The sequence below is a fragment of the Saccostrea echinata genome, unplaced genomic scaffold (genome assembly GCF_033153115.1).
Source record: "Saccostrea echinata isolate AGI-Se365-2 ecotype Australia unplaced genomic scaffold, CSIRO_AGI_Sech_v1 ptg000001l, whole genome shotgun sequence".
NCBI lineage: Eukaryota > Metazoa > Mollusca > Bivalvia > Ostreida > Ostreidae > Saccostrea > Saccostrea echinata.
In genome coordinates this window covers 1,250,453-1,276,585 of record NW_026889750.1, presented here as the reverse complement: position 1 = coordinate 1,276,585, position 26,133 = coordinate 1,250,453, and the positions used below count along the sequence as shown (strand labels likewise).

The window sequence follows — 26,133 nt, the reverse complement described above, 5'->3', positions numbered from 1 at the left end:
CGCCCCAGAAAATTCCACTGATAACAAAAAAGTGGTTTAAATTTAGTTATAGTGAGAACAATTAATTGTAAGTGTCCTAACACGAATAGAAACCGTACATTGAAGAAACACTAAAGCCTGGTGTGAAATAGTACCAAAAGGTGTGATTTCTACAAAAGTTCAATTATTCAAGGTCTCGAGAATTTATATACATCGATTATCAATTGCATAAACAAATTGTTGACACCCGCTCTCATGTGTGTGTTTGTTGTCGCGTATTGTTTAAATAACATTTCATGAACATTCTAAAAACTCCGTTTAAGTATACAAAACGCTCTTGACTTTATACATGTATAAAGAGGTCCAAGGAAAAAAATGCCATAAACCGTACTAAGTTCTGATTGGTTGCCCACTGACCCTTCACCTCGCGAACTCCATCGATCATCCATTCATTTCTCTCGAAGGACTACAGCAATCAAGTTATGAATTGGAATTGTTGCCCGATTTCTTATTATTTATAATATACTTATATTTGGCGAAAAAGCAATAGCACGCTATATTTGAACCAGGAGAACTGCTTAAATCTCCATTCTTTCATTTAAACCCGCTGTGTTCTGTTCACTGTGTTTGTATACCTGTGCGTAAAAAATTAAAGTTCACTGGAAGGAACATTTTTCAAGTAAATATAACAGAGAGCGGCTCCGTCCTCCATATAGTGAAATACAGAACGGATTTACCTCACAATTATACACGTGCTTTACAATGTAGAGTGATTCATTTTCGGATACTTTTTTCCAAGTTCTAAACTTTTTACTTCCATGGAATTTCTTGTCTTGGACAGCTGATAGCCACCAGCGAATGTTTTAGAATGTGATTACGGTGAACCTCTTGTGTAGAGACTTTGGAATCAGATATGAGGGATATAATCCTGTATACCTGCCTGTGTCTAACCTTACTTGGGGGACAGGTAATATATTTACCTATACTTATGTCCATTAACCAAAATTGTACCTGAACCATTTCGGACAAACATAACTAACTTAAACGCACATGCTCTTAGAATGAAAATTATTTTCTAACCAATATATATCTGTCAAGTCATGTAAGCATACTGTGCAGTTAAAGTTTAAGAATTAGTAAAATATCGGATATCGATGATTACTATTCTTTAAGAAATAGCAAAAATATCTGATATCGATGAGTGCTGATGGACGTATCACTTTAAAGTAATGCATTCTACATTTTACACCAAAGATTTACATGTTTTAAGTAGGCGATGACATGCATTTTTATTGAGTTTTTACAATGATACAGAAACACCTGAAATCCTACCTTTTTACGATAAACATCTCTTTAATTCATCTGAAATAAAAGACCTGAACCATTTCAGTGATCATTTAGATATGGAAATTAAGGAATATTTTTACCGGGGCATTGCATACCTATAAAAGCCTTTCTAATGTAGGAAATAAAATTCACTACACTGAACATGCCGTATCGGCAAATGTACTCCCACTGCGACAAAACACAAAACCTGTCCAATAAAAAACATATACTTTAAATGTCGATATTCAGCTAATTAATAACATTTTATTAACTTTTCAATAACCATAAACTTTGTAAATCTGATAGAATTGATGGATGGAGCGTTAATGCACGGACACCTGTCAAATTCGGTGGCTGAGGCCATTAAGCAGTTTAATGAGCTATAACTACACAGTCCATACGCAAATAATCTGAAAAATGTTCCAATAACATATATAATTAATTCATTTTGAATCAGATATATACTTTCAGCTAAAGGGAAGTCATTATTTTTTTATGACTTTAAAAGAAAATTTTGAAGAAAAAAGAAAACTTTTTGAACATTTCTTCTTGCTGATAATTTACGTCTGAGTTTTGGAGGTCATCGAGGATGATGAATGTGTGCATATCGTCTATAAACCTCCTAGTAAATCTTTTCCGAAAGGATAAATCGGTTTTATGCAGGAACTTGAAATGAAGCTTTTAAGCAAGGTCAAAGAACACGAGGGTCAACACTGATTAAAAAGAATTTTTTGTAAGTGATATAAACCTGCCTTTACTTAAACGTTTAACTGATGTAAAAAGTCTTCCATTAATTATCAAAAAATAACCTGCGTCGTTTAAGATTGTCAATCAAATCTGTGCATATCTTTGTAGTCTCTCATTAAGTCGAAACCTTTGACTTTGCAAAAAACCAAAAATTGTTAAAAGACCTTAAATTCATTGCTGTCAAAACTTCAAAATCTAAAAATTGCGAGTCACGCCACCCTGTCTCTTCTTGGAGCCTAACTGGCAACTTTAAATATGACCCATTTACTAATTAGTGACTGAGAAGGGATTAGGACTAGAAGTCAATCCGTTAGAATAACGGGTTTGGCTGTCAATAATCCCAGCTGGCTTGGGATTATAACACATGGAATGCGTATTTGTGGGGTCTGAAAGTCCGATTCAAATATGCCTTATCTCCATAATCTTAAAGATTATCATAAAGCTTTCGTTTTATTTGTTTATTGACACATCCAAATGTTGAAATTAAAAGCTCATCATAAAATACGAGATTGGATGCATTGAATAAAGAACCAAAGATTACGGAGAAGAAGATAAGTTATTGAAAATGTTTTCACACGAAGGCCGTGGATTTACACGTACATCAATATAGTAGAATCAGGTCTAGATTTACGGCGAGGGGAATTTAGAGGATGCAATCCTCGCTCATAAATAAGCACTTCTATCTCCCCGTGTCAATACGAGAAAGAGCGGGCAGGCGTCATGATTTTTCACTTTTATCGGATGGAAGAGTCTTTTCCGGACTAAATCAACAATGCAGACCACCTAGCCCTTTGGTTTTCTGTATCTGCTAGACATTTTATGAATCTGTTAGCGGCTCCATGTTGCCCCAAGTCTACCCGCAATGACTCTACAAAATTCAAATTTTGGATTATCAGACGTGTGAAGTGGTCAGAATAATTCTTTTGAAAAATTAAACTTGGGGGCGTGGAGTTTAAGGGTATGGCTGTTGCGAACCTTTGATAATCTGAGATTTTCATCCCAATTCAGTGCATAGGGAACAAAATTGAATGGACTGCTACATGAAAAGGATAAGGCATAAACAATATTTCTCTTCATAACCTTCACAGTCACGTAAGTGGGGGCAGTATAATCGCTTAGAAATGCATAGAAATATCTTAGCAAAACATTTTCCTTGGGACTGGTTGTGTTTTTATTTTGTGAAAGATAAATAAATGACGAATTAACACAAGTGTCAAATCTGTAAGAGACTTCCCGTTTAACCCCGATAGATAATATTTACACGCGGAGCATTTTAAGTACATTATTGCTGAATGGTTCTTTTCAGTGTCACAAACCCGCTCTCAAACTTCTTTGTAAACTTAAAACTCCAATTTTCCCTCTATATCGAAAAAGAAAATTAACTATTCAATCTCTCTTATCAGTTCTATCTGCGCTGATATGTTTACTTTCACCATTAATAACTTGAATTTGAAATGAATTTGGTTCAATATAAAGATGTCATAAAATAAACCCTTGTTATAGAAAAAGAGAATTGCTGTATTTTTTTTCGAACACAATCAGGGACAACTATTTATAGATTAAATGACGTGCAACTGATTCATCATCATTATACCCGGTAATTTATCAGACTTTTTTTTAAATATGAACAAACAAAATCTAACTCGTATGCTTCAGTACCGACAGGTTTTAAAACATTCATATCATGATATTGATTTTTCAAAACGAAGAGAGAAGTTATGAATTGCCGAACTCGCGAAATAAGAACGTGTCTGCTATGTTCCAGAAACGTCATGATGTGAAAATTAAAGTCATAGCTGACAACGGTGTACCTATAGTAGAAGACGATTTACAAAGATCATCTATACTAATCTGGATTTTTCTAACCTCTGAAGTACAAATCTAATGTCTTCTTTGACCCATATCTTTATTTCTTGACCAGCAAGTTCGTTTTTCCACTGTAAATTCTAATTAAGACACATAACGTTGTCGCGAACAAGGCATACATTGGCTGCTTCAGTCATACAAGAAATTCCGCTCGGAAAGTATTTCTTTGTAAAGCCATATTAACTGACAGCCCACCTCTATATCGTGTACCAATAGCATCAAACACATAATCATTATAAAAACATTATCGGATTTTTTTGGTCTGTATATGTTGCAGGCTTTTCTTGTTATGTGTCAACTTCCTTGATTTATGCGCATGTCTTTGAAAAGAAACGGCAATTGTTTCGCCTTCTGTTATATCTCCTTGATAAAGTTTCCGATGTTTAACACCGTTTCTGAACTCTTTGACCCGTCTAGGAACATATCAGTTTAGATGTACATATGCTGACCATTTAATTCACTTTTATTTCTACTCCCTATCTTTTTAAAACGAAATCACTTAACTACTTAGAAGCACCTTTTCAGTATGAAATATTTTAACAATCATGCTATGATCTGGTGATTGCTATAAAATTTGGTCTTTAGACTTGAAATCTGTTACAAGAACGCCGTTCTGAATTGTTTACTGATAGTTTTATACACAATTTACGGAAAACACAACACATCGAATAAAACGAAGTGAATAGTTTGGAAGTATTGATAAGTTTCTATCTTTCGGTGACAGACAGTCTGAGGTAGGATTAGGATATCCTCTGCTAACCACTATCGATAATCCATCTTCATCCGTTTGGTTTACATCTTTCAAGAACTCCAAACCTTTCAGCACTTTTTGTGTGTTTTTTTCTTCCCATAAATGATGTAATACACACTATTCGGCTAGGAACCAAGTGGCAGACTCTCCAAATGATTTACCGTCCTGTGCCGAGATTCTGAAGCATTTTAGTCCTCCTAAGTTTAAACTGCTTCATGTTAAACCTGCAATTGTTTAGTGATTGTTTCAAACTATGGATTCTTTCATGATGAGCTATTATCTAAAACACCCGAAAATTGCTGATAAAGAACATTGTTTCATAGGAATGTAAACAATTGCACATCAGATCTTGAGAGCATTTAAGCTGCACACAATTATTTTTAAATAAAAACCTTCAAAAAACTAATTCTGTTTTGACAATGGGGAATATGAATTTCACACCCGTCATAGGGTGTGTGGTGATAAGATCGATGTAACATATTTTCCCTTTGGCGTGTCCAATATACAAAGGACCAGATCAGGTTCGGCGAGTATAATATAATATTTGACTGACATAAATGCATTTTAATTGAAGGATTTAGTTTTCAGAATATTTTATGCTTGAATAAATTACAAGTCAAAAAGTATCGAAATGAAAAAAAGTTATGGCCTATCATTATTTTAACCTTTTATTCAGGGTGTTTCAACAAACATGTCGAGACTTTGAATGTCTATATTTTTGTACATGACAAAACACATTTTCTTGCAATATATATTATTATATAAACACAATATACATGTACTATAACTTCATAGTTTTTAATTACATCATCAAAAGTTTTGAATGAATATGAATAATGTTATACTATACTTTACAAATAGTACATCTCCGATACTAGATGAAGAGGATTTTGAAAAAGAAATACCCAGATAAGATGCGTCTTTCTAGGAAACAGATCTTAAGAATAAATGATCCAGCTTTGCGTAAACTTTCATACTGATGAAATTGTATGGTTTTGTTCTTCGCATTTTCGTGAAATGCCCATAATTTTTTTTTATTGAAAGCGCAAACTCGGGACATGTTCGCTGAAACACCCTGCATCTTAACTGATCTGAAAATGTTTGAATACTCTCCTTGTTTTGATATAAAGATATTTTGTTGGTTACTGTAATTTTAAAAGACAAACTTGGCCAACATAACGGGCAGTTACACATCAAAATCAAACGATGTCAGAAAATACTTTTTTTAATATACAAAAGGATTTGGTATTCCTTTGTAGTGCAAATTAAGGAACTAACAAAGTACAAGATCTCTATAATTCCTCGGCCGATTAATGGCTTAGGTTCGTCAAAACAAATGTCAATATATATATGCCATACTGACTGAATTAAGATATTCTCTTTAGAGGGACGATGTTGATTAGTGCAAACATTGTGCGGGAGGGGAAATGCTATCATAAATAAATATTTATTGTCGTACAAACTAGCGGACCCTGATTCTCTCCACGTTATGGCCATAACTGTTGTATTTTCTGTGTCAGGCATTAATTATTCCGGAATTATGGATTTGATGTTTATGGGGTAGGGAATTAGTTGGCGACAGTAAGTAAAATGTCATCACGGTCAAAAACAAATGATATCAATTCTGAGGAAAACGGTTCTTTTGTTATTCACGGAGTAAACTGACATGTGTAGCACTTTTCCCCCCGATTTAACAATGTTCATTTTATGCTATTTCTATTAAACATTACTAGCCGTATGTCTTTTTTATGAATTTTGTATATTTTCTGTAATAAGCGTATGATTATGCGATTAAAGCAAACATTTTTAAACTATAAAATTAATTCAGGAGATGGAAAATTCAAAACATCAATTTTCTTTTCATTCAAATGACAATTAGAATTCTTATCACGGTTTTCTAAGTCAACTCTACTTCAGTACATTCAGCCTGCAATTTTAATCCGCCGGATCGGATTACGGCTTAAGGATTTAATCCACGGTGTTCAGATATCTTAACGACAATTATGAAAAATCCTTTTATGAACTTAAAAGCACCTGTGCCATTTCTTCGTGTGAGCTCACATTAATTTGAAATCTGCATTTTTTAAGTAAAAAATTGATGCAAACAAACCGACTGATGAATGTCAGATTTTATGAATGGCAGATTTGAAGATTAAGATAGTATATATATGTATATATTACGGATAGAAGCTGTCCATCACTGTCGCAAATAATCTATTATTACATACTACATGCAGTATATTATCATTTTGCATATCAAATATGATTGGAATAGATTAAGACAGTCTCAGGAATTCGCTTAAACGAAAGCAGACATGTATTTAATATTTGGATTTAATTTAGAAACGCGATAAAAATGAACTTTTACGATTTTATCGCAGATTTTAAATCTCTCTCGGGACAATTCTCTTTCTCGTGTTTAAAATTTTCAAAAAATGTATTTATGTGTTAATATATATTACACCAGACTCCTTTCACTATCAAGTGTTGATAAATAAACATAGTATAAAAGTTGGCAGAAATTAATCCATTGCTTTTCTGACGATTACAAACATGTCCATTGCTCCCGTAATCGACTTTGTGCCAACACTTAAAACACTAGGGGGAAATACGTTGAGGGTCACTTCTAAGTCAGGTATATTTTAATGCAAATTTTTCAGAAAAAAAGGTCATATCAGTCGTGACATCTTAGAAAATATGATAGGCGTCATCTATACACAAAGTCATTGCCCGCCTAATGCAGAATTTTTGCCAAAATTCATTGTTTATCTTGATAGAAATTATAAATGGGGGAAACTGTTCCCAGCGATTCTAATTTTTAAAAAATGAATTTTTTAATATAATTTTTTTTTTGATGTTTATATTACAATGTATATACGTTTTATAATGCATCACAAAAAATAATAAAATAGGACTATTAAACATCAGATCTTAAAAGGTTCTTATCTAAGAAATAGACTTTTATGGTGTGAGAAGAAAATTGCTGGCCAAATTGAAAGATTTTCACAGAATGACGACAAACTAAATTATAACATAAAATGACAATAAAGCCACGCATAAAATTCCCCAGAATAATCAGACTGAGTGAATGTTTTGGGGTGTATTGTTCCGCCAATATCTTAAGGGAGGAAAAAGTAATACATAAAATGTAGTTGCTAAACAGATACAGAAAGTAAATGTAAATACAATCCACTTAGAAATAACAAGTGACAGCAAATGAGAATTCTTTCTCTAATCCGGCTTGTATTACATTGAGAGTGGAACACAGACATTTGACGTTTCTATTAAGCAGACATTCAGCATTAGGTGAAGTTCGTGTGTCAAAAAAGGGTTTACACCCGCAAAAAGTAAACATAGCGTATTCCCGGCATGGCGCATCGCAGTTTATCATCCCTTTATCTACTGAAACACGACTAATTATACTTCAATGGTCCTCTTCAGAATCCATTTGTATCCCCCCGACCGTCTGTCACTTCAACCGACTTATCTGCTGTGAGTTCACACCAGAAAATTGTAAACGCACCCACGGGAAAAGAATTACACTTTTAGAAGGTCAAACCCAAGGTTAAAATATTTAGACACACATGCTCGCTGTGGACAATGGTGTGATTGCTCCGAGAGAAATAATTAAGGAAGTCAGCTCCTCAGTCAGGAACTATAACTCTTTGGCTTGAAATTTATTTTATTTCGTGCAGCAGTTTTCATTGTCTATTTCCATGTACTTTGATATGATTCAAGGTTCTTTGAAGTCTCAGAAACAGTCCTATATTTGCACCCTTGAAAATACAAACAGCAACCATTATAAAGAAATTGATTCAATGCTTTATATTGTCGTGAAATGAAAATGGAAGTGATCTTTTATTTCCTGCAGTGATATCACATGCTTTTTACACTATTTATTAATATGATAATTGAAGTTAATAGAAGAATTGTCAAACTGAAATACTGCATAAGTACTACGTATATATACTAATAACTATAAAAAAAATGCAATTTTTACGGAATATCTGCATATCTGTTTTTTAAAACCTAAAATATACTTGTATATTAATTTTCAATAGAAAATATTTTGAGATTTGAATAATTTCTCTATATACGGGTAATATGATTAACTATCATAATGAACTTTACACATTACTTTGTGAATTCAGTTACATTTTTTCGGCATTATCAAATCCTGCATGCTGATTTTCAAAAACCTGAGGAACCGACTTCTTTAAATCAAGACAAAGCAGAATGAGGAGAGCATTTGGCCAAAAAAAAAAAAAAACAAAACAAAACAAAAAAAAACAAAAACAAAAAAAAAAAAAAAAAAAAAAAAAAAAAAAAAAAAACCAACCAATATATACATGTAGTCTATTTTCTCAGTTATTTTGAAATGCAACTACATTTTTTTTCCAAATATCTTAAACATCATAATACTGCGGTGTTTATGAATCTACGTAATGGTCAAGTTGTTGGACATATACGACCGAAGTATCACCACCTACGTGACCATAATGATTTGACAAAACCAGCAGGAAATCATTAAGATATATATGGTAAGACTGGGGATTTGCAGTACGGAGATGTATTTATAGTTTTCCTAAAATAAATTTGTTCTTTGTGAGGTGTTGAGTCGCTGAAATCTAGTACCAAAGATGTCTTGATACTCCATTTCGGGTCTCCGATACGAATTAATTTACCATAAACGACCACAATTATGGATTATTAAACCAAACTAGGCCGAAATAAATTTTCATCAAGATATAACAATGTATGAGGAAAAAATATCAACACACAAATTGCTTCAAATTTAGATCGTTTTTACACTTAAGAGATAATGCTTAGCATGTGGCATTTTAGATTAAGATAGCCTGATACAAGATTCTAACAAAAGAAGACAATCTTCAAGTTCCATGTGCAGAGCATTTAATTCACACCCCTATAGATTCAGGTCTGCTTGTTAGAACGCCCCGTGTTTTGTTAGGTTGAGATTCCCATTGATAAATATTGGTGTTCACACTTTGTTCGTCAGCAATAATCTAGAAGACTATTGTTCCTGCAAATATGAAAACCATTCATAAAAAATATACACCATAAACGCTGCACCTGCGGGAAATTAAGATACCCCTCAATACACACACAACATAATAGTTAAACAGATGGGCGATGTCTATCTAAATATGGACTTTTGGATTACAATATATTCTTATCTGTTCGATGAAAGGATGTATTTGGACCAAGAAAGATGTCCCCTGACCTTTACAGTTATTACATTCAGAAGACATTGTCTGTGCAGGGACTTGGTTTTTTAAGCTTTATCTGCAGAATATGAATGATTTCATTCACATCTGATGTAAAGATTATTTGATTGCTTAACAAGCCTTCTCAAAGTTGAATACTGAGCAGAAATTCATTCACAAAATTGAAGAGCTGATTGTTATGATTTTTTTTTTCTGGCTTTGTAACTGACTAGCTAAAGGTGTGTTGAAAAATACCTGATCGACAAGCAGAACTAGATGAAGGCGTAAAGGAAGATATAGAGGGCTTTCTGTAATTACAGTTGATTGATTATTTTTGGAAAAATTTTAATAAATTAGTCACCCTAAAACTGCCCGAGTGGGACATTGATTAATGAAGTCTTTTAACCCTTCCCTGCGTGCCTAACTGTTATGATTTTTTTCACCTTGCCCTTAGAAACAAGGTGAAAAATTTACTTTAATATGTGGATGGCAAAGTATAAACTGTATTGATGATGTGTCGTCCAAAACGTTCGTACATCAAATCACTTGTACAGAATTAGGACAGAGAGGCATCATTTGTGATCTCCCTCATGACAGGATTGGGTACTCAATCTAGCATTACGTCTCTTGTCTGCAGACCTGTGAAGAAACATAATTATTGTGAAAGGGTACAGAATTCTAGTTGTTGTAATGCTGAATCGTGTGTTCAGAACTCTAGGGTTACATCGTTTTGTCTGCAGTTGGCACCTAACACCGGTGATAAAATCACTCCGCCATCTGATCTTTGGAACGAATTGTCTAATACACTAAGACAGTCCACAGGTGCAAAAGGGCATGGGAGCTAGTCCAATTATCTGGTACCCGTTACCCAGGTGCAATTCACACCAACAGTAATAATTCTTAATATGAGAAAAATTAATGAACTTGGACTTAATAAAATCAAATGTCTCATCGTTTTCAAATGATATAAAGTTTGTAGGGGGTTTGATTGTAGTTAGAAAGCAATCGTTGTGTTTTGCAGAGAGCTTAAAATTTGTGTATATTAAACGTTGAAGACAGATTTTTAAAAATTTAATCTCCATCCATTATAAGTCTAATATATCTTCAAATTGCATATACAATTTCATACATGGGAGGTCCGTGTTTTTTACGGGTTTCGCTTGTCATTGTTAATTTAAGGTGCGAAAGATGAGATGATGCATAATTTTTCTCAAAACATTTTTTTCTTCAATTGTCCTTTCGCATTCTATGTAAGGATTAATATTTTTGAGAAGAATAGAACGGGGTTAAATGAAATGCTCGCAAATGGCATTCTTTCTTTGGTTCGTTTTCCCAGTGTACCGGCTAACCTGTCCAATTAATCCGGCTGGGAATAGAAGATTTGACAATTTACTCAAATCTAAACAAAGATATAAACCCATTTAGTCCCCTTTAGTAATACTTAGTCCTAAACACAATGGGTTTAAGGCGGTGTTTTCAATTACATTTCATGTGAAGCAAACATTTTAAGATGCAAAAAAACCATTTGGGCATCCTGGGAATTTTTTTTCTCTCCTTTTAGATAACACTTAAGCTTTATACTCATGCAACGCTTAGAAATATTTCAGCCTTTTTGCAAATTTCAGTTTAAGGTTAACATTTGGTAATCAAGATAAGAGGGTAGGGTTTTCAACAAGTTATTCTACTGTATAGGAAATATGTCTACGATAGTATCTATACCCGTGTACTATAAATGAGCTCTTTCAACACCTTATGAAATAAGGATCTTAGCGTTCCACCCGGTCCTATGGCGAGAGATATAACGATATCATTAAATAAGAGACAAAAACGTACCCCATTGTTCTAGACACAAAATCTGATGTTCGTCTTTAAAAAAAAAACACTTCGAACACCCTGAAGAATTTTTGTTTCCAATCCACTCCAGAACAAAGTTCAGAAACATAAATGACACAAAACAAAAATTAAAATTAATTGATTAATTAACGTAAAATCAAACATGACACTGTTACTGATTTTGATTTAATATTCATTTCATGTGTGTTTGAATGATGAAATTTCGATACGTAAAAATATGTTTAAAGAAAAAGACGTTTCTTTTTTCTTTCGTTCTGCAGGAATCAAGTAAAATCCACAGTGAAGTGTCACACACTGTTCGAGAGGGTAAAAATAACAATGTTAAAATTTTGTAAGCGTGTTTGAAATAAAGAACTGCTTAAAGGATTAGGGGGCAGTGCTGGAGATTGATTATGATTGGGATTAACTTCGTATGCAATCGAAAAGTTAGAGGAATGCAATTTACTTAAAGAATTTTCCTCTTGACCTTTGAAGATGAATGCCATCTTTAGAGGCAGGATAAATGAGAAAACCCCCGTTACCTTTCGTCATGTCACAATGGCTTCTCTCGAAGTATTTAACGGAACTTGCATAACCTCATAAAAATACAAGGCGTGAGATGGATTTTTTCTCTTATTTGTCAGATATTTGTTTGATTGTCGGATCTGATAAAAACTGAAGCGTTTGAACAATTTAAAAACATTTTAACCTGACGCCACCCCACCGAGTTTGCGGGAAACCACGTTTGTGCTTTTAACGAACTTTTCCCATTCTTGATTTACCAATAAGTTTTAATTGGTGGATGTCAAACTAATGGATAAACCCCCATACTTAGTTATCAAGAATCTATGACCTTGATCATACATGAAGGAAAAGGCTTTTATTAGGATTATGAGAGGAAAGCATATGTAGCTCCGAAAGAGGTTAAAGAAAATGTTTATCTAAAGTATTTAAAAACTTTAATACATACATAAATGCATTTCAACCTTTATGGTTTTCTTGAAAATGGTAAATGAGTGCATTACTCTTGACCCATAGAAATATTACTTTTTTTGGAAAAAATAAATTAGTGAAACAGAGAAGCTGCGGAGGACATAATTAATTTATTTGTTTTTTTCTTTTTGGTGTTTTTTTCCTTCTAAAAATGATCCAGTATTCTACCTTTCTAATCTGATTTATCATTATATTAACATAGAAAAAAAATGAAAGTATTTTTAAGTAAAATGTAGAAATGGCTGAGTCAAAACTTTACTTCCAAGCCCCCTGGTTAACGCAAAATTTTTGACCTATGACCGCAATTAACGAACCTTTTAGCAAAGCCATTGATAACGGTAAAATGGATGACTTTGGAGGAATGCTTTTGAAAAATCTTAATGAAGTGTTTGAACATACATTCAACGTTAAAGATCTCCAAGTGCACCGAAATCACATCAATTAAATTTGATGTTCCATGTTTAATTTATTTCTTGAATATCATTTTACAAGTAGAAAAATCCACTTTAGATTAAACATTAACTCACTTCATAAAATTTTACATATCATACAAAGTTTTAAAGATCGACTGAAATGAACGACATTTTATTACTTAAATGTACAATGACCTCACCCCGTGCAATTCAAAATTACATTTATTACAGTCTTATACAGAACATCAATCACCCACACGTAATACGGTCTTTTCGGAAAGAAAACAAACTACCGACGTGTAAAGAAACTGTAAAATTAATTTATTTACCTCATTCTTAATAAGACACAATAAATAATGGAGGCTATACAAATTTTTGTCGCATTTTGGAAATTTATCGGCTCGTTGTGCGAGGTCCGACGTGACACTGTTCACAATCTCGTACAACAAAATCGTGAATCAGAGGTCGCCAATCTTTTTCTAATCTGGACTAATTTCTTCATTAGCGACACTTCTTACAACGTAATAAGATAAAACTGCATGTCAGAAAGTCTTGTAAGCTCGCTGTGCACTTTTCTCGATGATTTATACCGAATTTGTTCTATTTTGTAGAGTGCAGACGGAAGCAGTTTAGCCATTGGTTCAGAGGCCAAGAGGAAATGCAAAGTACGTTATCATTCGTTGCAATCATTGGAAAGGCATAATTTTGAGACAATCAGAACAACGTTTGCTAACTTTAACAAACAACACAGACCCAACGATGATATATAAGAACATCTTTCCCTTCTTAAAAATCCATGTAATGTAAAAAAAAAAAGACTACAAGGTTACCCATCATGTAACACCTAGTAATAAAATTTTGATTGAAAAGCTTGCAATTCATGCTGTAATTAAAAAGAAAATTGTGGTAATCTTATAAGAAGTAAAAATCATGAATCTTTTTTTTAACAGGAAGCCAACAAAAGATGCCCGAAAGATGAGGTGTGTGCTATACAACATTTACAATGGCCTATGAATATGTCATTTGCAGTGTGTGTACCAGCACAATATGTCAGAGGTAAAAATAATAAATGTTGAATACTAATCAATATCACGACACAAAACTTTTTGAAAGAAATCATATCAATAATGGTTCTTCAAACTATAATTCGATAATAAGAGGGAATAAAACGTTTTGAAGACAGGTGTTACAAATTGGAATCGCTCTAAAACATTTTTTTGATTTCCCATTGGTATTTTTTTTTCTTTCAGTAAAAATGAGGATATGTGATCTTCCCCCTCAGCCAGGAGACTGTGGGGCCAGATATCTGAGGTGGTTCTATAATAAAAACATCAAAGAGTGCACATTGTTCTTCTTTCAAGGTTGTCGAGGCAACCAGAACAATTTTCGAAGCAAGGACGAATGTGAAGAAAACTGCATTGCACATTTTGACAATAGCATTCAAAAGAGCAAGAAAGACTTTCAATCTGTTCGAAGTCCAAGAATAGTGACTGAACGGCTGGTTGGAGACCAGGCAGTGGTCAGTGAGAGCAACCGCATCCCTTTAGTGTCCGTTCGGTCAAGGGTTACTGACCCGCATCAAAAAGAGTTGCGGAGAAAGCGTAGACTCGAGAGGAAGAAATTAAGGCAGCTGAAAAGAAGCAGAAGAAAGGGTAGGAAAAGACGGCGTGATGGAAAGGACAGAAAAGGAAAGAAAAGGAAGAACAGAAGAAGGAAGAAGAAGAAGAATAAAAACAAGAAGAGAAAAAACAAAAAGAACAAAAGAAAGAAGAATAGGTTGAACCCTACCACTGAAGGGCCCAAGATTGATTTGTCTAACATAGAGGCGAAATCAAAATCTATTACACCCAAAGACTTTGAACTGATTTCTATCATTGACAAAACAAAGGACACAATGAAGTCCAGTATTGAAAAAATCAAATCGAAAGCGGACAACCAAAAAGATTGAGGATCGCAATGGAACTAACTGATTAAGTCTTGTCAATACATACATGTACTTGTAGAATGGTTGACATGAAAACAAGATATATTCATGTTAATGGAATTTCTCACGTGACCATCTAAACGATGATTGGTGAAATTTAATCACGAGACTGAGGAGCGCTACATGACACAATATTAATACATTTGTAATATGAATTTCATTAAAATGAAATTTTTGGTAGATATTTAACATGTATTTGGTATTTTAACCATATGCATGTATTTAATTCTCATCAAAAACTATCCTTCTTCAGTTAGATATATTTAAATATCCACAAACCAGTATCTTTGTTGTATTTTGAGTGTATTATATATGATTTTATATGTATTTATGAGGGCATTTTGGCATGTCCAGTGTTTTATTATTTTGTTCTGTGAGAAGATGTGTTTTATAATAATATTCTGCGTGTTATTGTATAACATGGTTGTAAATATTACATTTAATCACAACTTAGCGCTGTGTAAATTATCATTATATTTGTAAATAATTATCATTCAATTCATATATTGTTTAATTTTATTATTACTTGAATATGGTTTAAAGTCATAATGGAATATTACTTTTGAATAAATTATATCTGTTTTTAAAATAACTGTTAGTATCAAGACGGAAACATTTTGATAGTGGACATTGGGGAAAAAATATACATATATATCACATCGCAATAAATTTTCTTCGAATTGAGCAATAAGGAAACAATAAAAGTTAAGTCAAGCTGAGATGTTGTGTCTTTACTTTATAGAAATACAATAATATTTAAAAAATACGAGTATGAGAAAAAGTATTCATTTTTGAGGCTGATTTGTAAATTTTTATTTGTTCTATTTTAAATATTTGCGTCAATCACAGAAAAGGACAACCTAACAATGAAGTCAACTTATAAAGATAATCAATATGAAGAATTTTTCTCCTATGATCAAGGAATGATGTCAGGTCAGTATATTACATATAATGGCATTTAAACAATAAAATATTTTCTTTGTTAATGCGGGAATTAACGGTTGCATCTATTGCAAAAATAATAATAATAATATAATAAATAGATAAAAATAAAATAAATAAAAAAATACATTTGCTCGGGTTACGTATCTTTTTTCTGCAATTTGCAATCGTTAATTCCAGATTAACAAAGAAAGACATTTTATTGTTTATATTTATGTCTGTATCGTACAAAGTAAGTTAAATTACGTGAAATATGGTATTATTGCTCATTGATCAATAATGGAAATCAGTTATCATCTTCGTACAGGTGGCCTTGAAAAACCGGTTCTAACTAGTTAATCGGCGCTTATGGTTTGATGAATGCAAGTGGTTTTCATAAAAGACATAATGGAGAAAATATTCACTGGATGTAAATATAACTTGAATTAGGCCTGTACATATATTTTATTAGATTATAAAGCAAAACGGGACTATGATTTTCCGATCTAAGTCCGTTTTGTCTGTTTAGCTATAGATCCTCAAATAAAATTAGTCATTGCCTTTAGCTTTCAACTGTAATTGTGAAACTTACCCTAGGTTTTATTGAACTTTACACGAGGACTTATCACAAAAAGAAACTCAGAATATCACCACTGAAGTTGATTTTGGCGATTTACCTTAAAATTGGAAATTGAACGAGACGGTAATTTGTGATGTGGTTGACTTTATTTTTGATTATCGTGTCATTTTCGAACTGATAAATTTCCCTTACCCTTATCCTTGGACCTTGAAACACGTATCTGGGTAAATGGCAAACATTAGGAATAACCGCTCCTCAACTAAGAACAATAACTCTTAAAGTTATCATTTAATTGAATAAGTCTCAAAAAGAAGCTTGAATTTGAATATTTTTCAACAACTATTTTCATTTCATGCATCTTATATTGTTAAAAAGCATTCTGATTGTACACAAAAGTACACTGAAGTTGATATTATAAAGATGCTTGAGTTTATAATTGACAATATCTATGTAGTTTTTGGAGATCAGGTCTTCCAACAATCTGTTGGAATCCCCATGGGTACCAATTGCGCCCCGTTATTAGCAGACCTATTTTTGTATTCATATGAAGCAGAATTTATTCAAAAACTTCTACACGAGAAGAAGAAAACACTTGCTATGGCCTTCAACTCGACATTTCGATTTATCGACGACGTATTATCAATTAACGATAGTTACTCATTCATATGTCGACTCGATATATACCAGTGAGCTTGAAATAAAAGATACCACAGAGTCTGGCACATTTGTTTCATAATTAGATATTCTACTAGAAAAAGACGTTTATGGTAACCTAACAACAAAGTTTTATGAAAAACGTGATGACTTCAACTTTTCAATCGTCAACTTCCCTTACTTATGTAGCAATATATCCTTATCACCTGCATATGGGGTCTCTCAGTTGATTCGATACGCAAGAGCATGCTCTACTTATGCACAATTTCTAAAACGAGGCAAGCTTTTGACAATCAAGTTGATGAAACAGGGATATCAACAGTCTCGTTTAAAGTCATCATTTCGCAAGTTTAATGGTCGATACAATGACCTTGTCAGCACATACAACCTATCGCTATCATTGAGTCAAATGCTGACTGACGCTTTTTTAAACTAATTGATAGGCCATCATTTATACACTGAAATGTCTACGGATTTTCTCGTTTTTTCCCCGATCATGACAAGGAGCACACGGCGGGTGTGAACAGTCGGCAGGGGATGCGCACTCCTCCATGCCACCTGATCCCCCTCTAAATTTTGAAGTCTGTGTTTGCTTTGCTCCAAATTTGTATCGTTTCATTGGACTTTCGAGATTGAATACTGTTCGTTATCTTCAAATTTCATGATTCAAGGTTCTCTGAAATCTTAGAAACGTTTTGTAAAAAGTAAACTTTAGCACCCCATTAAAGTATATTTTTTAAAAACATTTTTAGATAGAAATCTATCTTCCTTTAATCTTGCCTTTAATGCCAATGTTTATAGCATGAAATGAAATTGGAAATGATCTGTGATATCTTGCAATAAAATCACATGCTTTTTATCTAGCATGTATTATAAAACGATCATACAGTTAATAGAACTAAAATACATCACACGTACAAAATACAGACATTTTCCCCCCCGAATGTTTGGTCACTTATAGTTTTCTCTATTGAAATACTTTTGTTGATCAATTTTCAATTAGAAAATGCCTAATTAGAGCAATATTCACATTTCCTGAAAATATTTTTGAGATAGTTGTTTTTTTTTTTGTTTTTTTTTTTGCTATATAATGGGTATATACACATTACATTGTGAATTCACTGACATTTTTGTGCACGAGCATTTTCAATTATTTGGCTGTTGATTTTCAGAACCTGAGGAATGGACTGCCTTACGCTTTAATGTGGGTGACTTGTCCTGACTAGTAAAGCATTCAACAAACAAGACCAGGACCAGTAGAAAATGGGGGAAAATTGAAAGTACAAGTAATATGTGGCAAGTAGAGATACAAATAGTAAAGAGAGTGATTATTTGTATAATATATTTAGGTCAACTGAATGTTATCTCCTCTAATTCTTGTGTAAAGCATATTGCTGTCATATAAAGCAATAATAACGATAATTACTAAACTAGTTAGACTCGGTATTTAAGCCATCTGTAACTCCAAGTATACCAATTGTTAGTCCATTATTTAAACACTGAAATGTTTACGGATTTTTCCGTTTGCCCGATCATAACAATAAGCACACAGCGGGTGTGACTGGTCGACAGGGGATACTTGCTCCTTCATAGCACCTGACCCCACCTCTGATGTTTTATAGAGGTCCGTGTTTGCTCTGCTCCCGATTTGTATTGTTTCAATGGACCTCTGAGCTTGATTACTGATCGTTATCTCTGTATTTCATTTGGGCTAACTGTATCATGGCTCTTCGTGCAGATCGATGATATATATCAATAAATATGTGAAAGGATCCTTCTTTATTGCGTTGTACTGTGTTTAGTCGTATCAATCTTTTCAGAAAAAAAGAATTAACTCGCTATTTTTTTTTTAGCAGCGTTGCAATGTTTCCTCTATCTGTATCTATCCCGTACTACACAAAAAGACAGCAAACAAATTTAATTTATAAACAGAACTGAATAAGTATTTGCTTCTGAATTTTGTAGGGTTACTGAATATTGGCACAAATTGGCTGTACAAATGCACGAGCTTGCGAATGTATTTGTACAGCCAACGAGTGCCAATATTCACCAATATAAATTCAATAACTCCTTTATTATATAGCTAAAACATCTCCCATTGATCTATATTAATTATTTCAACTAAATAACTCAAATTAATAAGAATTTTTAGTATCGGTATTTAAATTAACGTCTGTCCTGTAAGTGTTCAATATTGCATCATTCCAATGACCCTACCAAGCGTTATTGAGGCGTTATGATATGCTTTTTGAGGTTTTATTGAGGCTAATACGTACTAGTTAAATTATTAATTAATAATCAATTTTGAGTGAAAATAAACACATCTTACCTAGCTACCACTACCTATCATAAATTTGCTTTTGAGAGGTTGACCCACAGGCACGTTTCGTATATGGGATCACCGACTTCTTTTTCTTTCCACAAGGTACCTAACTTAATTTCAGGCATCCCCGCTTCAAGCTCGAACCTCGTATTTTGTATATATATTAATCATTAATCTACTTTAAAATGACATCGTTTTGAGATACTTTTTTGTCAAATAAATCGTTTCAGACGTCTCTGGTCGACCCTCTTTATTGTAAACCACTCATTTATTTCTCGAAAATTACCTCTATACATTTTAAGACTCTAGACGGGATACAAGAACTAACTTCCGGTTGGTATTATAGCGAGCGCAGCGAGGCGGCGCGAAGCGCCGCTCGCGTAGCGAGCTCCATAGACAACGTGTACGAACGGAGGAAATTCAGGTTGAAATCTGCACATTGTTCAAAGAAATTTTTATCGTCCCACGTGAAAATATTCCATACTCCCAATAATCCTTTGCGGTGCATAGCAACATGGTGGCTTAAGCATAGCAACAATTAACTTACTTGATAAAAATAATAAACAACAATTTAATTCAATTTCCATGCCATACTATCGTTTGAGTCCTTGGTACACACGACTTTGTATGTGACGTCATATTTTCGTCAATTCAACGACTCGGGTATTTCCGATTTTGTCGGAAATATCCGAGAAGTTGGGAATTTCGATCCCGATGCATGGAGAGTCAGCAACGATAGAGAATATAGCTCGATAAAAGTGTAATAAACAGAATGTAAAACATTTGAGAAGATAGTTTTAGAAAATGAACTGCGCTCGCCCTAACGGTTTCACCGTCGGACATATTAAATGTAGGATAAAAGCAGAGACTACCGAGTTTTCCATTCTGAGGTCTCTGGTTTCATCGTAGACAACAATCTTAACCGGAAGTTCTTATATCCCGTCTAGAGTCATAAAATGTTTTTTTCAAATTTCTTCTATTGACTTTACTCATGAAATTTCACTTTGGAAGGTGCATATTTATCTGTATGTGTGTCTGCATCTTTTCACAATAAGTTATAGCAAGCGCAGCGAGCGGCGCGAAGCGCCGCTCGTCACTGCGAGCTCCTAAAGCAACGCCTGGGCGAAGAGAAAATTCGGACTTTGCACATTGATCCAAATGAATTTTTTTCCGCAATTACCTGTGGTCCCATAATGCTTAGCGAATTGCATCTCGTCGCAAATAACGTTCTCGCGGTAGCAACAAAAAATAAAATCACCTTGATTTAATGGATATATAGCAAATGAATAGTAGATTAAACGTTCTTGATTAAAATTAGCACTGATCAGACTCCGTTTTGGTAATGCAATGGTAATGCAACATACATATGACGTCAGAGTCTAGACGTAGCAAATATCACGTGCGGTTTTACGAGCCCGATCTAAATTAAAACTGAAAGGTATCTGCGCTCTCCATAACGGTCGCACCGTCAACATATTATATTTGCACTAAAAATAAATTCACCCTTTTTATCATTTAACTTGTTGCGATGCCAATACATTGCTATATGGCTGATGTAACAAAATGATGCCTTCATAATCAAACGTGTTATTAAATTTCATCATCTGAAGTTATTAAATTATCGTGTAAATTAAAAAAAAATGTATTTCATTCAAAGAAATGAAGGGATAAACCCCTCCCCCAATGTTTTGTTAGAAAGTCCTTCAAAGTTATACATATTTATAATCTATAAAAAAAATTCTTTGAAAATTCCTTGTCATTGCTTATATAATATAGGCCATGAACATATGTTTCATTGCAATGTAACAGTTATTTTGTCTCTCTGCTTGGCGAAACACTTCTTTATAGATACATGTATGTATACATATGTCCTTTAAAAAATACATGCATATAATAATGAAAAAAAAACAACAAACAGATATTTTGAAAATGTTTTATTCGTCTAATCAATATATGTCTCATGTAGAATAAGTCTGCATATGTTTAACACATCTGAAATTTGACATACATGTGTCAACATGTGTTCAAGATATGTCCAAAATGTATGACTATTAACATACGTCGAAACATATGGTAAACGTACTGGTTTGTTTTATTTGTTGCTTTGTTTATATAACATAATTTTATTATTTTTCAATTTTACATGGATATATTGTGCCTATCTTCCCTGTAATAAAATACGTTATCTTACCAAATATACATACACTTTTGTCTTGTACAAACATTACGCTACTAATTTCAAGTCTATTCGTACAATGTTACAATATCTTGACAAGTGTATACTCTTGTGTATTATTCAAAATTTTCATTTCTTTCTTTTTTGCGTAATATCTGCTTACTCCTCCATGGCACCTGATCCCACCTCGGACGTTTTTAGAGGTCTGTATTTGCTCTGCTCCCGATACCAATTTGTATTGTTCCAATAGACTTTTGAGCTTGATTACTGTTCGTTACCTGAATTCATATTTCATTATTTAATATAATATTTATGTACATGTACTTGTACTACTGATCATTTTTCAGTCCTTACAATTAATTGTTTCTGTAAACATGTAATCTTAATCCTCTTGGAGAGGACTTAAATAGGCAAAGCCTCATGTCCAATCCATTTATGTAATCTTTTGTACATGATAAAATATTGAGTAAATAAAATTATATTTAGTCTACCTATTTTTGTGCTATTAGAAGCAATACAGTACCATATAATAATGTTGTATTCTAATTTCAGGCACGTATTGTACAGAAATATTTGAAATATCGCGGTTATATAGGTACTGAAGTTCGGCTGAATATAAACACGTGCACATTACAAATAATAACTTCCTCTATAGCAAATTAAGATACGAGGTAAGCTTTAGGCATTCACTTATTTACTGAATGATAGTGCTTTGCAGCCCCCTGCTCCCTCCCTGGTTCCAACAGACCTGAATTTCCATACTTAAAAAAGAAATAGTACAGCTCTCGAAGTTTATAATCCAATAATATGCATCTTTAGCTGCTATGATTTTAGTTTTTATTCCTGAATGGTTTCCCTTTGTTCTGGACAAAACAATTTCAGATAAATGTCATGATACTCTAATGCTGTAGTGTATATTTTGCAAAACTGTGTTAGAAATTGATTTTTAACTAATTTACATAATCATGCAAACTAATCGACACTATTTTGTGAGTACATGTAGCTCCAGTAATACTGATCTGCAGTTTGCATAAGAATAAAAGCTTATTGGGGAATGATGCTACGTACTTGTAGACAGGCCTCAAACAGGCTCTTTTCATGCTTTTTCTAGTTTTTAGCTCACCTGAGCCGAAGGCTCAAGTGAGCTTTTCTGATCATATTTTGTCTGTAGTCCGTCTGTCCGTCTGTCCGTCTGTAAACTTTTCACATTTTCGACTTCTTCTCAAGAACCACTGGGCCAATTTCAACCAAACTTGCCACAAAGTATCCTTGGGTAAAGGGGATTCAAGTTTGTTCAAATGAAGGGCCACGCCCTCTTCCAAGGGGAGATAATTAAGAATTCGTGAAAAATTAATGGCATCATTAAAAAATCTTCTTCTCAAGAACCACTGTGCTTGAAAACATGAAACTTATGTGGAAGCATCCTCAGGTAGTGTAGATTCAAGTTTGTTCAAATCATGACCCCCGGGGCTAGGGTGGGGCCGCAATGGGCGATCGAAGTTTTACATAGGAAATATACAGGAAAAATCTTTAAAAATCTTCTTCTCAAGAACAGCAAAGCCATAATTGGTCATATTTATATGGTAGCATCCTCAGATAGTGTACATTCAAGTTTGTTCAAATCATGACCCCCGGGGGTCGGGTGGGGCCACAATGGGAGATCAAAGTTTTACATAGGAATATATAGGAAAAATCTTCAAAAATCTTCTTCTCAAGAACAGCAAAGCCATGATTGGTCATATTTACTTGGAAGCATCCTCAGGTAGTGTAGATTCAAGTTTGTTCAATTCCTGACACCCCCCCCCCCAACCACTTTTATATTTAAACTTTTCAACCTTTCAAGATTGAAATGATTTCTGCTTTTTCCTAGCCATAGTGCTCAGGTGAGCGATGTGGCCCCTGGGCCTCTTGTTGTAGTAGAGAGGAAGAACACAGACTTTGAATCAGTAAATGTATACGACTGTTTGCATGTTCTAATATTTTTTCATGCAGTTAGAAAGAAGTGACATGATAAGTCAAAGAGAGGTAATTCAAAAATAAATATAATAAAAAAAAAATAAATGTGTGACTGTACATTTTGTCGTCCATTAACAAAGGCTTGTCTCGGTAAATATTGTCGCCGGCGACAATATGTGCAGTGAGGGTAGGCACATATATTGTCGCCGACGACTATGTTGTTAAGAACAACAATATGTGTCGTCACACATCGGCTTAGTCAATGGGATGCTTCGTTTCATTGGTTGAAAATTGAGTACGTAAACTTAATTAAGTAGGTTTGAATCCTGCAGCATCCCCTGATGCGATCCGATATATTTTTCTTTTTCATTTCAAAGCTACATGTACTTATATCATAATGAAAAGGCATTGAGCACCCTTTCAACAATTTGCAAGACAAAGGCCAAATATATAAATATCATGGGAAGAAATTCTGTGGATTTTCTCCGGTGTTGCTTTAGACTGAATTCAATCAAAGCGCAATTAACGCTAATCTTTATATTACCCATGAGAGTGATGCGAGACAAATGATGGCAGCACTGTTGAGGGAAGGATCCAACATTTTTTTTCAGATTTAAAATTAAAGCTTTAAAAGAACAATATAATATAAGGCCTTTCATTGGAGAGGGAGGGGGGGGGGGCGGCGTGATTTCAATTTCCTACGTGCTCAATAATAATAACGAGTTTAAAATGAAACATATAATTATAGAAAATAAACGAGTAAACGATAAACAAATTAAAATAAAAAGGAAATTAAGTTCCATGTTTGAGTTTGTAACCCTTATTTTTTTTTTCTAGAAAGTATAAGCGTATCACAGGTTACTAATTTTACCCCTTTTCATTGACCACGCAAGTAGTGACATATAAAAACACAGGTTTTTTCATAAATATGTCTTCGGATGTATACGGGGTGGAATGGGCTGATTTTAGGGCATAGATGGGAAGGAGAGTGTCTGGGGGAAAAGAATTAAAATTTCAAATATTGAGAAATATTGACTTTGAATGCGTAGTAGGAAGGGTGTAAATAGGCCATGTTTACCTTCTTCTCAAGGGGTAAGTTAAATATGCAGGGTATGGGGTAACTCACGGTGTCTTAGAGGGACATGTACACTATAGATTCTCCTTAGATTTAAAAATATTTTAAGGCTATAATAAAAAAGAAATCGCTAAATTTCAAGATAAATTTAATTAATTCTAAATAAAATTTAAATAAATTCCACATGCAAAAAGGTAGAAGAACGCGTGGTAGCAAAATCATATTGAGCATATTAAAGGAAATAAATGCTATAATTATCAATGACATCCGAGGAAAATTATTTGAAAAAGTATTTTTTTTTTAGATCCACCTCTACAAGATTCTGCCATAAATTGTCTCGAATCACTCTTAGGGGAATATCGGTGATTAGCGTTAATAGCACTTGTATTGAGTTCAGCTCATAGCTAAACCGGACGGGTTTTCTTGGGATGTTCTAAACATTAACAGTGGTTTGCTTTTTGTCTTCACTTTTTCCTTATATTTATTTAATAGCATTGTAATTTTCAAGTTATTAAATAAGAAAAAAAAAAACAACCCAAAACACACCCTCACACACCCTCCCTCACCCACACACACCCTCCCTCACACACACACACACATTTTTTTTTTTTTACACATTGAACGCAGGATTAATAATTTATTGTTTGGCTCCAAATCATGCACTGCAGTATGGTTCTCCCTATTTTAATTTGCTCCTGTCATATAAATAAAGTCTGTGGGCATTATTTTTTTTTGGCTTCTCAAGGAATTCCGAATTTCTAACATGTTCCCTTCCCCGGTCCTTTTCATAACTTAAATTCTTCCTTCAGACTAAGAATTGAATGCTTATTTCAAATGTTTTACGATTTATACATTTTTTCTCTGTAACGTTACATGGCTTGAGGAGGGCTATGCGCGACAGAGGCAACCTTGTAACAATATTTAAATACATTTTGCATGGCTCTCTTTCTCTCTCTCTTTTTTAATTAAATGGCGATACTGCTTAATTGAATGATTGTGATTTCCCAGAAGCATGGCTAAGGTCTGCTCTAAGGTGAACATTTACTCAAATTACACTGATGGCCCAACGGTTAATCATTTAACACTATCCATTCAAAAACGTTAAGTGGAAATCTATGGTTAGTAGAGTTGAACCACGCAACAAATAAAGATTACATGTAGGTTTATTAATAGTGCGCGTTTGAATAAAGCACCATACAAACATTTATATGCAATGAAAAAAATGTGACATACCGGGTAATGCGTTGAACAACGAGGGAGTCATGATGCAAATACATTTTGGCTTACATTCAACGCAAAGACACGATGTCTGAACAGGACAAAAATTATAA

The 26,133-nt window shown here is 33.7% G+C and overlaps 2 protein-coding genes across 2 annotated transcripts in view; both read left to right on the top strand.

Annotated features, from left to right (window-relative positions):
- Window positions 1–17,161, top strand: part of LOC133182719 (MAM and LDL-receptor class A domain-containing protein 2-like) — a 232,327-nt gene extending 215,166 nt beyond the window's left edge. The window contains exon 3 of the mRNA XM_061317571.1: window positions 17,087–17,161. Within this exon, the coding sequence (XP_061173555.1) occupies window positions 17,087–17,141 (55 nt within the window). The 3' untranslated portion in view covers window positions 17,142–17,161. The remainder of the gene's footprint in view (window positions 1–17,086) is intronic.
- LOC133195948 (amyloid-beta precursor protein-like) lies at window positions 425–15,826 on the top strand. Its single transcript, XM_061332217.1, has 4 exons — window positions 425–946; window positions 13,745–13,798; window positions 14,084–14,189; window positions 14,384–15,826. The coding sequence occupies exons 1-4, from the start codon at window positions 893–895 to the stop codon at window positions 15,079–15,081; spliced, it is 912 nt and encodes a 303-aa protein (XP_061188201.1). The 5' UTR covers window positions 425–892; the 3' UTR covers window positions 15,082–15,826.
- Window positions 17,162–26,133: the final 8,972 nt, after the last annotated feature.

Coding starts and splice junctions, on each gene's coding strand:
- LOC133195948 (XM_061332217.1), top strand. CDS start 893: ATGAGGGATATAATCCTGTATACCTGCCTGTGTCTAACCTTACTTGGG. Junction 13,799..14,083: donor AGGCCAAGAGGAAATGCAAA/GTACGTTATCAT, acceptor TTTTTTTAACAG/GAAGCCAACAAAAGATGCCC. Junction 14,190..14,383: donor ACCAGCACAATATGTCAGAG/GTAAAAATAATA, acceptor TTTTTCTTTCAG/TAAAAATGAGGATATGTGAT.